Here is a 17,483-nt window from a genome sequence, read left to right on the forward strand (position 1 = left end):
TAGTCATAACCGCAAAAAAACATAATAACTAACATTCACTAAATGTCTTCTTTATGTGGACATGGTTTTTTATGCATACTCTTATTTTTGTAGGATGTTATTGGCCTTTGAACGTTAGGTGCGATTTTTCACATTTTCATAAAAAACGCAAAATCCTGTCATTGAGGGACCTGCTCAGGTTTCAAGTCACTTTGAGAGGCCTAAATATAGTAAAACCCCATAAATTACCCCATTATAGAAACTACACCCCTCAACGTACGTGAAACAACTTTTATGAAGTTTGTTAACCCTTTAATTGTTTTACAGGGGTTAAAACAAAATCGGATGCAATTTTGAAAGTAAAATTTTTTTGGCTAAATGAATGTGTTTTTCAAAAAATTTACAAATTCTCAGTGGATAAAATACCAAAACGCTCCACAAAATTTGATCCCCAATCCCTCCCGCGTATAACGATACCCCATATGTGGTGGTAACCTGCTGTATGGGCACACGCCAGGGCATCAAAGAGAAGCTGCGCCATTCAGAGCAGATTATGCATTGTCACTTTTTATTGGCTATACAATCTTTATTTTTTTGGCAATTTGGACATAAAAGGGCTTATTTTTTGCGACATGAGATGCACTTTACAAATACTTCATTTTAGTGGGTCATTAGCTTATTGATGAGATTTTATTAACTCTTGAATATATGGATGAAAAGAAAATTGTCAATTTTGGTTTCCTTTCTTTTTGTATTTTTTGGGGGTCGTACACCGTACACTAAAAATACTATATTATCTTTATTTTATAGGTCACTACGATTACCTCATACCTCATTTATATAGTTTTTCATTTATTTTTACAATTTTACTGGATAAAAACTAATATAGAGGAAATCTCATTTGTTTTTGCATTGCCATCTTTTCGGAGACATAACTTTAATACTTTTTGGTTGACAGAGCTAGTTTAGCGCTTATTTTTTACGTGTTGAGTTGTTCTTTTCAGTGGTACAATTTTTGTGCACATAACTTTTTTTTATCACTTTTTAGAACATTTTTGTGTAGAGATTTTATGATAAATGTACATTTTTGGCGTGTTTTTCGGGTTTTGTTTTTACGGCTTTCACCGAGCGGGTCCAATAATGTTTCTGAGTGGCAAAAAAGAGAAAGCATGAGCGGCACTCACCCGGTGGAGAGAATTCTTTATTGCGGTTTCAGGATAAAACGGTCCGACATGGTACAGCCAGAATAGGGGAGAGGTAGGAGCAGGGGGTCAAAAAGGCGACAGCCGTTTCGCGCCGACTGGCGCTTTCTCTAGCCTACGGAGTGTGGCGTCCTCACCTGCTGCTAAATGCTGCCGGCGAGGAGACACACCCCCTGTTGCTAGACAACCAAGACGCTATCGTGCACGGCGGCCAAAAATAAGCTAAGCTGTGCACTGGAGCGTGACATGGACCGGATGAACATACAATATATAAAAAACATATAACAGGAAAAAACTGAACCGAAAATGCAATACTACTATTTATAAGAAGGGATATTGTCACGTACGGACCCATAGAGGATACAAAGAAAGGGTAAATATCGACTATAACGGAGCAAGCAGAGAGACGGACGGATGGACCCAAGGGTTTAGCAACGGCTCATAAGGTAAACATGGCAAAAGATGAAGCACAGGAAGGAGGGAACAAGATCTTTATAAGAATACCCCCATATCGTTTTTGTCATTAAGCCCTAAAGGACCCATGGCATTAGTTCTCAGAATCCATCTGGCTTCTTTTCTCAGAAGTTCCCTGTGACGATCTCCACCATGAGGTGGTATCGGAACGTGCTGGTTATTGTTTCTGTTTCTGTTTCTGAGTTATTGTACGGATTGTTACGGATGCGGCGATACCAAATATGTGGGTTTTTTTGGCGATTTTGTGATTTTTCAGGAGACGGTGCCAGAAGCATGACGTAATAGTACTGCATTTTGCGGGAACGCACCTCCCACGATGCAGTACTATTACGTCAAATGTCGGGAAGGGGTTAAATTTGTTGCCAATCTAGTGACAATTTAGCAGAAAAAAGTTGCAGCCATAAATAGATGTGGAAAAAACAGAGAAGGCACATTTGTCACTTGCATCTGTTTAACAAATCAGGGAAATGTGCAAAAAGTTTTTCAGCATCGGATAAGGAAAACAGTGCCTCTTAGCTACCTTGTTAGGCAGCTCCCTTTCTGAAAAAGTCGCCAAAAATGTAATTTTTTCATAAAATCCCATCACAAAAATATTCCAAAAAGTATTTTAAAAAGTTATGTGCGCCAAAATTGTACCACTGAATAGAACAACTCAACACGTAAAAAATAAGCCCTAAACCAGCTCTGTCAACCAAAAAATATTAAAGTTGTGTCTCTGAAAAGATGGCGATACAAGAACAAATTAGATTTTCTCTATATTAGTTCTTCAGTAAAATTGTAAAAATATATAAATGAGGTATCACCGTAATCGCAGTGATCTATAGAATAAGGACAACATATTATTTTTATGTTACAGTAAATAGCCCCCCCCAAAATGCAAAATATTCAAGAGTTAATAAAATCTGGAGACCAATTAAAATTAAGTATTTGTAAAGTGCATCTAATCTTGCAGAAAATAAGCCCTTATATGTCCAAATTAGCAAAAAAAGGGAGAGGGAGAGAAGTAAAAGTTCCCTTATGGAGGCTTTGCCAATCAGGGCCACCTTGCAGGCATGTAAAGACTTACAGCCATTGATGCTCCACTCAGGGATTCTGGGAAATATGCAAATAAGCTAACAATTCAGCCACACATTTGCAGAGTGGACTGGTGCACATGGAATCCAGACACTATGATAAATCCATCGCAAAAACTGAACTAGAAAACAATCTGGAATTGCACTCCAATTCTTTTTTCTTCATTCTACCATTTCCCTTGCTAATGTCATTTATGAAGCGACGTTGAACGGAGATAAGTTAATAAAAATTTTTAAAGTGATAAATATTTCAAGCTTTTAAAATTGTGTTATTAGAGGAGCCTCCTTATTCATTATATCATGCCATACTAGTGCTATAAATGTAAAATGCTCCAATTGTTATGGATGTGGGTTACCAGCAGGGGCGAGGTATGAGTGGCTGCAGGTGCTGGTGATGTTGACAGATTAAGACTGGGAATTACTTTGGGCACACGCGGTTATTCCTTCAGTTCCATCTGCAGTCACCGATGGGCTATTAACTGGATTCAATCCACCAGCAACTTATTAACTTAATTCTGCTCTCATCTTCTATAAAAGCTTAAACACGTGAAAGGAAGATGCGACGTGACCTACGCTTTTCAAACCGCATTTGGTTCTCAGTCTTAGGATTGCCTCTGGCTAATGGTGGTGAGAAGATAATTTTTTCTAATTTTGTACAAATATAACTTTGTACAATTTATTGTTTTCTTTTTTTTATATATATATTTATTTGAGGTTTTTTTTTTTACGCATTTTTTACACTACGCGGCACATTTACTTACCCGGTCTGAAGGAGTTACCCGAAGTGCATTGTCCAACCAGAATGCACTGTTGCCGCAATTCACTAAGATTGTGCACCCGATATCCGGCATGTATCGCTTTCTCGCTCAGGTCCGCCGGAGTTCATGATCCTTACCCTGGTGTATGTAAGTGCATTGGATGCGATATCATTTGAATGTTAAATCCTGTGTTCAGTCCAAATCTGTTGGATTATCCGACAGCTCGCCCCATGATTTTGGTTGCATGAAAGTCGGCACAGCTGCACCAAAATATGATAACGTGTGACACAATCCCCTTCTAAATACCTGTCAAAGCAACACAAATCCCGAAAACATTGGGAAGTCCGACGGAAATGCGATCCGTGGACCCTATATTTGTATATTTTCCACATGTATAAATGTACAATATAAAGAAAATGACAATTAAAACGACTTATATTGCTGGTGAACATAATTATATCATTGATTAATTTACTAGATCAATAATGACAGATATACTGGGGGGTTCTTCTCGTGGGAAGCATGATCACACAGTCTGTGATACACTTGTGTATTTGTGATAAACTGTTAGATGTTTGGCGGTCTGTCTGATCCCTACAGCACTATATTTTAAAGAAATCTACCATTAAAATCCATCATGATAAACCAGGGACATTACTCATAGATCCAGGCAACACGACTGTTATAATCTTCTTATATTTCTTATCCATGGTCTCCTGCCTTCTAAAATCATACCAATGAGCCTGCAGGGCTTAAGAGAGCGGGGGGTTTCCAGCGCCCCTCAGTGTTGCAGTATCACAGGCTGTTAAAATGGGCAGAACATGTTGGAGGTGCCCCTGACTTGAAGGCTCCTATCTTGACATTGGGTTAGACTATTACCTTATTAAGCCCTTCTTGAATGCCGTAGGTTATCTTATTCAAATAATTAGTCGAGGAGCCCCCAACTTGACCTCGATAGTGGTTTTCCCGGACCTACTCCCCAGTGGCGGGCCAAGGATCTTTTGTATGTGGAAAACTTTTTGAAACCTGTCCATTGTTTCTGACTAATGCGAAACATGGAAGGCAATAGAATTCTATGGGACCTGGTTACAGGTCCATTTTTATAAACTTATGAGGCTGAAGAACCGGGTGTTATGTTTTCTAACCAATGTTGACGCCTTTTGATTTTGTTGCAGACATAAAAAAAAGCATAACTGAAGCTTTATAGACATAATATGGACATAAAACTTAAAGCGATTTTCCCATGAAAGAAATTAATCAAATTTTATTCCCGTAGTGAAGTTTACACAATAAAGACAATTTTAACCCCTTACTTTACAGTTTTATTCAGTTTTATTGCTGTTTTAGCTCCTATAACTAAAGTGGCCATGAAGTGATGGTCAGTGTAAGATTCCAGGGTGTGGGGGCGGGAACTCTCTAAGTGGACACTTTTTGATTCCTTTGTGCTATGAGTTGCTGTGTGCTGACAATGTGCTTAGATTATCAGGGTACAGGTTTATCTACACTTTTATTTAGCTTCTGAACATTCACTAGTATCTGACACTAGAAAGAGAGATGAGACAGATCAGAGAGCTGAGACACTTCAGCTCTGCTACATCTGAGCTATAAAACACCCAGTCCCCTGCTATAAAGATCTTATCTTGCCTGTAACTCGTAGATTTAGTCTCTTCACAGTGTCTATGTGTGAGCTCTTCTTGGAATGCGGGGGTGGGGGGAGAGGCTGGAGTACAGAGAGCAGAAAGGAGAAGATTTTCATGAGAAGATTCTGTCCTGCCCAACCCTAAGCCAAAAAATTTATGGTCCGATCCCGGGGCAACCAAAATTGAATACACCAGGAGTGATAGAAGCAGGCTGCAATTATAATTGTGAAAATGCATTTGTTAATAACAGTGAATTAGAGAATGTATTAGCCACCCTAAGTCTCAGCATAATGCAATATCCACAGTCAGGTGTGGACCTGATTTTAGAAGAAAGCAGCCATGTTTTCCAAACTCCAAACAACCCCTTTAATAAAGTAATAGACATTCTGCAGCGATTCCTTCTTGTTTCTGCTGCAACTTTCCTAGTGGCAGATGGACCCAGAGTTTAGATTTAGCATGGCAAAGGTTGAAATCTGCTTCAAGATCCCTGCAGCAATAACAAAAATAATATACTCTAAACTGCATATGTATTGTATGAGTCTCATGCACTACTGAAAACTGTTGCAGGTTAGCCACACGTGTGCCTGTTCTTAAATTATTTTTAGCTGATTATTAGTGTAATTGTTATAGTTTTGATTTTCCATTAATCTATTATTAGTATTTTTATTTTCATATTTTGTTCCCTATAATTTTATTGAAAGCTAATTACAAGGTGTTTATGGACTTAGTAAGTAAAGAAGGTTACTTCTCCTGCATGTGGCAAAGCAAAGCAGCATAGATATGGCGGCACACAACTTCCCTGAGCCTGTTATTAGTACAGCTGTTATAAGATGATCTGTGATGCACCCAGGGGTGCACCAGCCATGAGACGAGTTGAGGCTCTTGCCTCAGGCAGCACCACATGCAGCGAGATGGGGGGAGAATTAGGGGTGCAGGTATCTACTGCAATGCAGGACCTGTCATTTAAGAATAGTGTATCTTCACACCTAGTTATTATTATTTATTACTAAAATAAATAACTTCATACATTACTGTTTGATGAGGGAGAGAGGGCGCCATTTTATAACTCGCCACTGGCAACAGAGAGTTCAGGTTCACTCCTGGTGGCACCACCTTATGAGTTTATTATAGTTCCTTTCACACCAACGTGTGCCACGACTAGGCCTGGAACTGGGTGTTCATCTGGAGAGCGCTGATTATCCCGCCCAGTGGCGCGTCGCCATACCCATCTTTTTATCGGTGATGGCCCATATGTGTCCTCCTCGTATCGTGCCATCCACCATACGCTTCTATAGCATTAGCGTACTTACGGCTAGTATATGTCTGCCATATACATTCATGTGAAAGTGACCTTATAGGGCAGTGATGGCGAACCTTTTAGAGCCTGAGTGCCCAAACTTCAACCAAAAGCCACTTATTTATTGCAAAGTGCCAGCGCAGCAATATAAGCAGTAATGTATTTCTCCTTGTTCTTTGCCAACTTTCAATCGTTCAGTCTCCTAAAGACACCAACGCAGTTGAAAGGAGGAGGGCAACTTCGCCTATCATTGCAGGAAGATTCTGTAGGAAGATTCTTTGAGTCCTGTCTGGTGAACTTCATTCTGGGGTGAAGGCCTGGGTGCCCACAGAAAGGGCTCCGAGTGCCGCCTGTGGCACCAGTGCCATAGGTTCGCCACCACTGTTATAGGGGGACATTTATCAGCAGTGTTACTGCGGTTAAAAGCCATGAAATAAGGGGCGTGAACGGGCCAACCTAGAGCCACCTGATGTATCCCACGGCAGCGGAGGGTAGGGACTTCATTAAATGCTGACACTTGATGCACTGGTGCATATGGTGTCCCCCATATAATCATTGCCATGTTGGATGAATTTACAATTTTCGCAGTATATAGAGAAGAATAAATAGTATGGCCCTGGCTATATCCTGCTGACTGCATTGGTCTTGGTCTGTAAAGCAAAGGTGTTCCGGATTATGACAGATTTTAATCAGATCAATTGACCATATACACACCAATTGAGGCTGATACTGATCTGATCTGTACAAATCAGATGTCTGTACATGTAAAAACTAATGTGTGAAGTAAATTTCCCTCCATTGCTTTCACATGCTCATTGATTAGTCTTTCAGCGTACTATAAGCACATATGGTTTCATGCTGTAGTGTCTCTGTGATAGCGGTATGACCTAATCTGGGTTTCCCAGCATCTAACAATGTTAGAAATGTACTTTGTTTCAGTGTGAATGTACAGGAAATGTATTGTGTTTCCATATAACTGATATCTTTTACTTGTGGGATACAGATGGACGTTACTACCTGGTTACAAATAAGACAAAATCTCCTAAGTTGACTTCATATTATACATAATATGATCATAAAAATACACAGGTTTATAGCCCAGCTACCTATTATTTCAAAGTGTAAACTAAATTGGGGTATGCTGATATATTAACCAGATCCCTCATGGGGTCTATTGCTTCACAAAATACATACTGCAAGAAAGTGTAGTGTGGTACTACAGGTATACAAAGGGGCAGGGGTGTAATATACAAAGGGGTGTATACAAAGGGGCAGGGGTGTAACTAGGAAAGGCTGGGCCCCATAGCAGAGTTCTGCATATGACTCCCCTTCCCCTTAAAAAATATATACATATTTGTAGAATCACACCCATTTATGCACTCAATACACAATTTTAAATACTTATACACACACATAAAGTTCTACACTCGTACACACATACACACATGTATAAACATGTATAATACACACATATTTATGTACTCATACATGTATTTGTACAGTCATCCATTCATTATATAAGAACTCATAAAGTATACACACATCATATACACACATACAGTATATACACATCGTGTACATTTTCTGTATAGTACATATACATTATAAACACATTAGTATACTTTATATACATCATTTTCTTTGATATACAGTATATACACACCCTTATATACACATACATACAATATAAACACACACCTACTGCATATGCATACACACCACACATCATTTACACACCATATACACTCAGACGGTATATACATGAACAGCATATGCACACACAGATATACCAGATACACACACACATATGTATATCTTCTGTTCTGTTGGCGCACAGCACCTCCACTCAGCGTTGCGTTAGGATGTAAGTCGTGTGGAGTCACATGACCTCAACCAAGTAGAGGAGAGAACGGGGCAGGCACAAAGGTGGATGGGCCGGGACCAGGAGTCAGGGGCAGGCTGTGGCAGCAGCAGTGCAAAGGGACATAAAGGGATGGGCCCAGGGGAACGAACTCATCTGTGAGTGCGGGTGGGCCCCTTAACATTACGGGCCCCGTAGCAGCCGCTACATAAAAAAGGAATGGTAGACAGGATAGTTTTTACACTACCCTTGGAGGAGGTAGTTCAGTGGGGTAAAAATCTGGTAACTGGTTTCTTTTTGAATTACATTAATGGCTTATTCTTTGTATAATTAGTGGGCTCCTACTCCCAGAATTGGCAGAATAAAGAGTCATCTTGGATATCCTATACTATGCTATAAGTGGGGCAGTGATCTTCATAACATTGTGGGACATACATATCCAGCCCATAATGATCCATCCCATATAATAAAAAATTCCTATCCAATAAAAATATGCACCCTGGGTGCACCATATGGCAGCACAATACTATGGATACTATGCTTGCACGATTGTGTCATTATTATACTGGGCTTGGGATGTGTTCACATGTTGCATTTCTTTCAGCGCTTGGTATCTTTTGGGACAATGTTGAGTGATTCTGATATTTGATGTAATCCCAGTATTCTATATGTCAGATGTGTTAGTCATAAAATATGGATGTAATTAGTTTAGGTAATTTATCATTGTTGATAATAATAATAAAAGCAAATATTTGTCAGCCAGCGACTACCTGTGATTATTTATTCACATTGTATTTAGCCATAAGATGATCTCTGTACTTATGTTTGTCACATTGAAGTAACTAGAGTGTCAATCACTGCAATGAGATCCTGAGAAGCTGTCAGTGATAATAGCTGTGTGTGGTGCCCCGAGGGTCCGCACCTTCCCTCCGCCACATGTGTGCACCATTACTTATATAATGTGGCAATAAACAACATTTCCGAATGTTAAACACACAGAAAGCTTTGACTTGTTCACCTCATCTCATGTTGCACCTTCTTATATGAATTCAGGAGTTGTCAGAGAAAAGATAAATGGGCCAGAACCAGCGCCCATGTTGTCTAGTTGTTGTGGTTGGTAATTCAGCTCAGTGTCATATAAAATTAATATCGCCGAGCTGCAGTCTCTGAAGTGTCTAGTCATCAGGATTGCTGCTATTTCTGCCTACTCAAAGGATTGTATTCCCACTATTATAAGTTATCTTCATACACTGACTGTTTTATATTTATAAAAGAGGACACGGGACTCATTTTGTGATGGATGAAAGAAGAGGTGGTTCTACCTTCACCATAGACAGGGGACATCCTCTACACCTAGAGGAGAGGCGGTTCTACCATCACCATAGACAGGGGGCATCCTCTACACCTAGAGGAGAGGAGGTTCTACCTTCACCATAGACAGGGGGCATCCTCTACACCTAGAGGAGAGGAGGTTCTACCTTCACCATAGACAGGGGACATCCTCTACACCTAGAGGAGAGGCGGTTCTACTATCACTATAGACAGGGGGCATCCTCTACACCTAGAGGAGAGGAGGTTCTACCATCACCATAGACAGGGGGCATCCTCTACACCTAGAGGAGAGGTGGTTCTACCATCACCATAGACAGGGGGCATCCTCTACACCTAGAGGAGAGGTGGTTCTACCATCACCATAGACAGGGGGCATCCTCTACACCTAGAGGAGAGGTGGTTCTACCATCACCATAGACAGGGGGCATCCTCTACACCTAGAGGAGAGGTGGTTCTACCATCACCATAGACAGGGGGTATCCTCTACACCTAGAGGAGAGGAGGATCTACCATCACCATAGACAGGGGGCATCCTCTACACCTAGAGGAGAGGGGGGGTCTACCATTACCATAGACAGGGGCATCCTCTACACCTAGAGGAGAGGTGGCTCTACCATCACCATGGACAGTGGGCATCCTCTACAACTTGAAGAGAGGTGGTTCTGCCATCACCATAGACAGGAGTCATTTTTTACACCTATAGTAGAGGACGTTCTACTATTTCCATAGATAGGGGATATCCTGTACAACTAAAGGAGAAGCAGTTTTACTTCTGCCATAGACAGAGGGCATTCTCTACACCTAGAGGATATGCTGTTCTAATATCACCATAGACATGGGGCATCATCTAGAGCTAGGGGAGAGGCAGTTCTACCATCACCATAGACAGGGGACATCCTCTACACCTAGAGGAGAGGAGGTTCTATCATCATCATAGACAGGGGCATCCTCTACACCTAGAGGAGAGGAGGTTCTACCATCACCATAGACAGGGGACATCCTCTACACCTAGAGGAGAAGAGGTTCTACCATCCCCATAGACAGGAGCATCCTCTACACCTAGAGGAGAGGAGGTTCTACCATCACCATAGACAGGGGGCATCCTCTACACCTAGAGGAGAGGTGGTTCTACCATCACCATAGACAGGGGACATCCTCTACACCTAGAGGAGAGGCAGTTCTACCATCATCATAGACAGGGGCATCCTCTACACCTAGAGGAGAGGTGGTTCTAACATCACCATAGACAGGGGGCATCCTCTACACCTAGAAGAGAGGAGGTTCTACCATCCCCATAGACAGGGGACATCCTCTACACCTAGAGGAGAGGCAGTTCTACCATCATCATAGACAGGGGACATCCTCTACACCTAGAGGAGAGGTGGTTCTAACATCACCATAGACAGGGGGCATCCTCTAGACCTAAAGGAGATGTGGTTCTACCATCACTATAGATACGGGCATCCTCTACACTTAGAGGGTAGTTGTTTCTACCATCACCATAGACAGGGGGCATCCTCTACACCTAGAGGAGAGGTGGATCTACCATCACCATAGACAGGGGGCATCCTCTACACCTAGAAGAGATGCAGTTCTACCTACACCATAGACAGAAGACATTCCTCTACATCTTAAAGGAGAGGTAGTTCTACCATTTCCATAGGTTGGACTTCATGGACTATAATGAACAGTTTCCATTTTCAATGTATAATCTGCTAAAGTGGCCATCATACTGTGTATATGCACATATATTCACAGCATCGGTCCCCAAGGAATCAAAAACTTAAAATTGTAGGTTCCTGCTGAAAGCTCCAGCATGTGTAACTTTCTTCATCCCTCTTCTCCCCTCTGCTTGTTTATGTTGTAATATTCCCTTAAGAAATCAATGTGCATTACCAGTGCAAACTGCATAAATTGGACAAAACCACCAAACAAAATGTCATGTCAAAAAGTTATGTTTTTGTCTTCATTTGCAAATAAACAAAGTTATTGCACAAGATCTTATTATGTAATGAGAAAGGAAAGGGAATTGGAGAGGAGGATTAACCACTAGTATGTTGTCTCAAGGGTTGGGGTTGCTGCCTAGCTGGGCCTAGGGTTACACCTGCATGTTGTTTCTTTCACCACGAAAATTGAGGCATATACAATACAGACCAAAAGTTTAAGTAAGGAATTATTTACTTAACAAAAAAGTGGGAAACAACTGAAAATACGTCTTATATTCTAGGTTCTTCTAGTAGCCTCCTTTTGCTTTGATTACTGCTTTGCACACTCTTGGTATTCTCTTGATGAGCTTAAAGAGGTAGTCACCAAAAATAGTCTTCCAACAGTCTTGAAGGAGTTCCCAGAGCTGCTTCACACTTGTTGGTCCTTTTGCCTTCACTCAGCGGCTCAGCTCACCCCAAACCATCTCAATTGGGTTCAGGTCTGGTGACTGCGGAGGCCATACACTTGCATAGCCCCCCATCATTCTCCTTCTTGGTCAAATAGCCCTTACACAGCCTGGAGGTGTGTTTGGGGTCATTGTCCTGTTGAAAAATAAATGATAGTTCATCTAAATGCAAACAGAATGCTGCTGCAAGATGCTGTGGTAACCATGCTGGTTCAGTATAAATCCCTAACAGTGTCACCAGCAAAGCCCCCCACACCATTACCAAACTCTTCCTCCTACATGCTTCACCGTGGGAACCAGGCATGTAGAGAGCATTTCTTCACCTTTTCTGCGTCACACAAAGACACGGTGGTTGAAACCAAAGATCTCAAATTTGGACTCCTCAGACCAAAGCTCAGATTTCCACTGGTCTAATGTCCATTCCTTATGTTCCTTAGCCCAAACAAGTCTCTTCTGCTTGTTGCCGGTCCTTAGCAGTGGTTTTCTAGTAGTTATTTTACCATGAAGGCTGCTGCACACAGTCTCCTCTTACCAGTTGTTGTAGAGATGTGTCTGCTGCTAGACCTCTGTGCGGCAGTGACCTGGTCTCTAATCTGAGCTGCTGTTACCTGTGATTTCTGAGGCTGGTGACTCGGATGAACTTATCCTCCGCAGCAGAGGTGAGTCTTGGTCTTCCTTTACTGGGGTGGTCTTCATGTCAGCCAGTGTCTTTGTAGCGCTTCATGGTTTTTGAAACTGCACTTGGGGACACTTTCAAAGTTTCCCCAATTTTTCAGACTGACTGATCTTCATTTCTTAAAATAATTATGGCCACTCATTTTTCTTTACTTAGCTTACTTTTTTCTAGCCATATTACAAATTCTAACAGTCTATTCAGTAGGACTATCAGCTGTGTATCCACCTGACTTCTGCAAAACACAACTGATGGTCCTACCCCCATTTATAAGGCAAGAGATCCCACTTATTACACCTGACAGGGCACCTGTGATGTGAAGACCTTTTCAGGTGACTACCTCTTGAAGCTCATCAAGAGAAGCCAAGAGTGTGCAAAGCAGTAATCACAACAAAAGGAACCTACGATATAAGACATATTTCAGTAGTTTCACACTTTTGTGTTAAGTATATAATCCCACATGTGTAAATTCATAGTTTTGATGCCTTCAGTGTGAATCTACAATTTTTATAGTCATGAAAATACAGAAAATCTTTGAATGAGAAGGTGTGTCCAAACTTTTGGTCTGTTTCTAAGATGGGGGAATAAAATTACACCTCCCCTTGGGTTTGGTTACCAACTTTAAAAATGCCCCCCATAGAGCTATTGCAAGGAGGTGGCCTAATAATACGGCAAACTTGTAGGAGCCTGGGGGTCCTAGTGGCAAAATTCTGTCTATATGGGATAAAAAGTTGTACAAAATTACAATAGAGAATCATTAACAAAGAATAAATTGGAGCTATTTATCAGAACTGTCTGAGAGCAGAACTGTTCTAGTTCCTTATTGTAAACCAATCAGAGCACAGCTTTCATTATCCCACAGCAGTATATAAAATGAAAGCTGAGCTATTATTGGTTGCCATGGGCAACTAGAACAGTTCTGCTCTCAGACACTTCTGATAAATCTCCCCAATTTCTTGTTATCCATGGGACCAAATGTAACATTTCCTTGGAACCAAAAAAGGTTAAAAGTTCCAAAACAGATCCATGAAACTAGGGAGATAAACTATGTCAACTCCAAGGAACGCCATGCTGTCATTTTTGTTTGTTTCACTTGGCTCTGAAGGAATTGATCGTTTCCTCATAGGATTGCGTTTTGTTCTTATTGTGAAATATTAAAATTTTTAACTGATTTGCTGAAAATTATACTATTTGGATATGAAATGAAATGCATATTCACCTTTAATACTATTGTGCAGTTTACAGAATAAATCAACAGCAACTGCATTGCATAATCTTTGACTAATTCAGAGTTACACTGTGGGGGTAAATAGATGACATTTCATATATATCAGAGAATGTGTGTGTACAGAGTAATAACAATATTTCTGGAGATAATGGGGAAGATTTATCATAAGTTTCTGAGGTAAAACTTCTAGTTGCCCATGGAAACCAATCAGAGCTCAGCTTTAATTTTATAAACAGCTGTGGGAAAGTGAAAGCTGAGCTCTGATTGGTTGCCATGGGCCACTAGAACAGTTCTGCTCTAAATCTTAGTTTCACAGGCTGTTACAGGTCTCCCCTCTCCCTTCACTTATTGATGCTGAGCAGGGGATTAGATGAGACATGTTCTACTCATTGTAACAGCCTTTTAATCTGCAGAACAGAAAAAAAAATATCAACTCTTAAATGTATGCTGATGAAGCCGAAGGGCTCTGGTAATGTCCTCAGAGCATTTTGGGCTCATTATAATAATTTGAAAAGTTGTTTTATAAGAAAGGAGGCCACGGATAACAAATATAAGACGATTACCACAGTAAGTGTGCCTGGTTTATGATGATGGATTTTGATGGTAGTTTTCCTTTAACCCCTTAATGACCGCCCTATCGGGATTCTACGGCGGTCATTAAGGGTACTTCTTCTGATGCGACGCCTTTCTACGGCGGCGCATCAGAAGAAGTTTTCGGGACACCGGGTCTCGCTGGTGCCGGTGTCGGGCTGTGATATCACAGCCCAGACCCGGCACTAACACCCGGGATCGGAAAAACTCCGATCCCGGGTGTTTAACCCCTTGCACGCCGCGGTCAAGCATGACCGCGGCGTGCAAGTGTGTCCGTGGGGGGACAAATTAAATCTTTTTATAATATAATTAAATAAATAAATAAAATAAAAGTCCCATAATCTCCCCAGTAACACATAAAATGCAAATAAAGTATATAAAACACAAAACACGTACATATTTGGTATCACCACGTCCGTATTAATCTGTACAATAAATCTAAATCAATATTGAACCCGCTCGGTGAACTACGTAAAAAAAAAACTCGAAAAACTTCCCATAATATACAATTTTTCATCAAACACCATCACAAAAAATGTTCTAAAAAGTGATCAAAAAAAGTTACGGTACCTAATATGATACGACTGAAAAGAACAACTGTTTTCGCAAAAAATAAGCCCTCAACCAGATCTGACAACAGAAAAATACAGAAGTTATGGCCCTGAAAAGTTGTCAATAGTAAAAACAATGCGATTTTCTCCAATATTGGTTTTGCTCAGGAAAATTGAGCAAAATAAGAAAAACTATATAAATGAGGTATCACCGCGTCCGTATTAATCTGTACAATAAATCTAAATCAATATTGAACCCGCTCGGTGAACTACGTAAAAAAAAAACTCGAAAAACTTCCCATAATATACAATTTTTCATCAAACACCATCACAAAAAATGTTCTAAAAAGTGATCAAAAAAAGTTACGGTACCTAATATGATACGACTGAAAAGAACAACTGTTTTCGCAAAAAATAAGCCCTCAACCAGATCTGACAACAGAAAAATACAGAAGTTATGGCCCTGAAAAGTTGTCAATAGTAAAAACAATGCGATTTTCTCCAATATTGGTTTTGCTCAGGAAAATTGAGCAAAATAAGAAAAACTATATAAATGAGGTATCACCGCAATCGTAGTGAACCAGAGAATAAAGATAAAATATTATTTTTACGTTATGGTGAGCGGGGGGGGGGGGGAATGCTCACAATCCAAAATAAAAATTGATGATTTTGTTTGTGTCCCCCTTGAAATAGTTAATAAAATCTCATGAATAAGCTTTAGACTCCCAAAATAAATTATTTATACATTGTATCTCATCCCATAAAAAATAAGCCCTCATATGATCGCATTACCAAAAAAAATAAAAATTTATAGGTCGTACAATGTGACAATACAAATCTGCTGTGGACGGCGCCTCCATTCATTCTATGCTCGGCCATGCGCCCGTACAGCAGTTTACCACCACATATGGGGTATCAGTACACTCGGGAGGAATTGGGCATCAAGCGTTGCAGTGCGTTTCATCATTTAATTTATTCTGAAAATGTCAGTTTTGGCCTAAATGAATGTATTTCCAAAAAAATTCCATAGTTTCTAAATCGCAGGTCCATATTTTTTAACCCATGTGAAACACTTAAAGGGTTAATGGACTTAATAGAAGTTGTTTTACATATGTTGAGGGGTGAACTTTCTATAGTGGGGTAATTTATGAGGTTTTACTATTATTTAGGCCTCTCAAAGTCACTTGAAAGCTGAGTTGTCCCTCAAAATGTGAGTTATGGCAATTTTCATGAAAATAAGAAAAATCGCACCTAAAGTTCTGCACCTCATAACATCCTAGAAAAATGACCGGAAGCATAAAATATCATCCCAACATAAAGCAGATATTCTGTAAATGTTAATTATCAAACTTTTTGGGTAGTTTTACTTCCTGTCTGGAAACCAGAACATTTCAAACTTGGAAAATGAAGAATTTTTACAAACTTTTGCCAAATTTTCACTTTTTTTCAGAACGAAACGCAAAACTTATCACTTAAATTTTATAACTAACATGAAGTATAATGTGTCACGAGAAAACATTCTCAAAATCACCAGGATATGTTAAAGCGTTCCGAAGTTATAACCAATTATCGTGAGACATGTCAGATTTGAAAAATCGAGTCTGGTCATTGAGCTGAAAACTAGTGTCGGTGATAAGGGGTTAAAGGACATGTACCACCAGGATGAAGGACTGTATACAAATAAGCCTGAGGAGCTCTGGGCTACATTGGTGTTAATGGAGCATAGAGCCCCTCAGGCTCATTTGCATACAGTCTTTAAGTCATCCTTTAAGTGTCCTTGACAAAAGTAAGATTTTACAAGTGCACCTGCCCTATGTAGCTTATAGTTTCACATAGGTTTTATAAGTCGTTGAATCATCTCATGTATATGTATAGGCAGTAGTGGATTATAATATAGGCAGCTTGGGTAAAAGTCTTCTAGGGGGCCCATGACCACCAAAACCACCGCCATATTTTATGCTCAGAAGGGACTTCACCCAAAAAATCCTCGTACATCTGTTCATGCTCTAAATACACATATACACAAGAGCCAATTCAGGACCTTTGAAGGTCCTCAAAATGTCATTAAACTGCAGATTGAAAGCAGGCAGAAGGGACACATCCTCCATTCTCCAAGAATCTGATTCTACTACCAAATGTAGGATGTGAATTCTGGACTTGTAGGGGCTATAATATTCATACAGCCCAGGGCCCTTGGCAGTCTGAATCCACCCCTGTGAATAGGGGGGCCTCATGACTCCAACCCCAGCAGATGTTGTGATGAAACAGGGATTGACTGTGACAGAACTTAACATGACATGAACGATTCTTTGTCCCTGTGGGAAATAAAAAACTGCCAGAAATACACGTTGCAGCGGCCGCTGAGCAGATCTACTTGTTTATTATGGAGACGAGAGAAATTGCTCTTGGCTGCACATGTGCTGGACTGACAG

General features: G+C 40.4%; 1 protein-coding gene across 6 annotated transcripts in view; it reads left to right on the top strand.

Annotated features, from left to right (window-relative positions):
* Positions 1-17,483, top strand: part of LHX6 (LIM homeobox 6) — a 113,103-nt gene that overhangs the window by 32,235 nt on the left and 63,385 nt on the right. For 2 of the 6 annotated variants that reach the window (XM_072123312.1, XM_072123315.1), the window contains exon 1: positions 14,198-14,476. The exons of 3 other annotated variants lie outside the window; for them this stretch is intronic. In XM_072123312.1, the coding sequence (XP_071979413.1) occupies positions 14,261-14,476 (216 nt within the window). In that variant the 5' untranslated portion in view covers positions 14,198-14,260. Of the gene's footprint in view, positions 1-14,197; positions 14,477-17,483 lie in introns of those variants that run through there. One more of the 6 variants, XM_072123316.1, reaches the window with a different exon arrangement.

The sequence above is a fragment of the Engystomops pustulosus genome, chromosome 9 (assembly GCF_040894005.1).
Source record: "Engystomops pustulosus chromosome 9, aEngPut4.maternal, whole genome shotgun sequence".
NCBI classification, from domain to species: domain Eukaryota; kingdom Metazoa; phylum Chordata; class Amphibia; order Anura; family Leptodactylidae; genus Engystomops; species Engystomops pustulosus.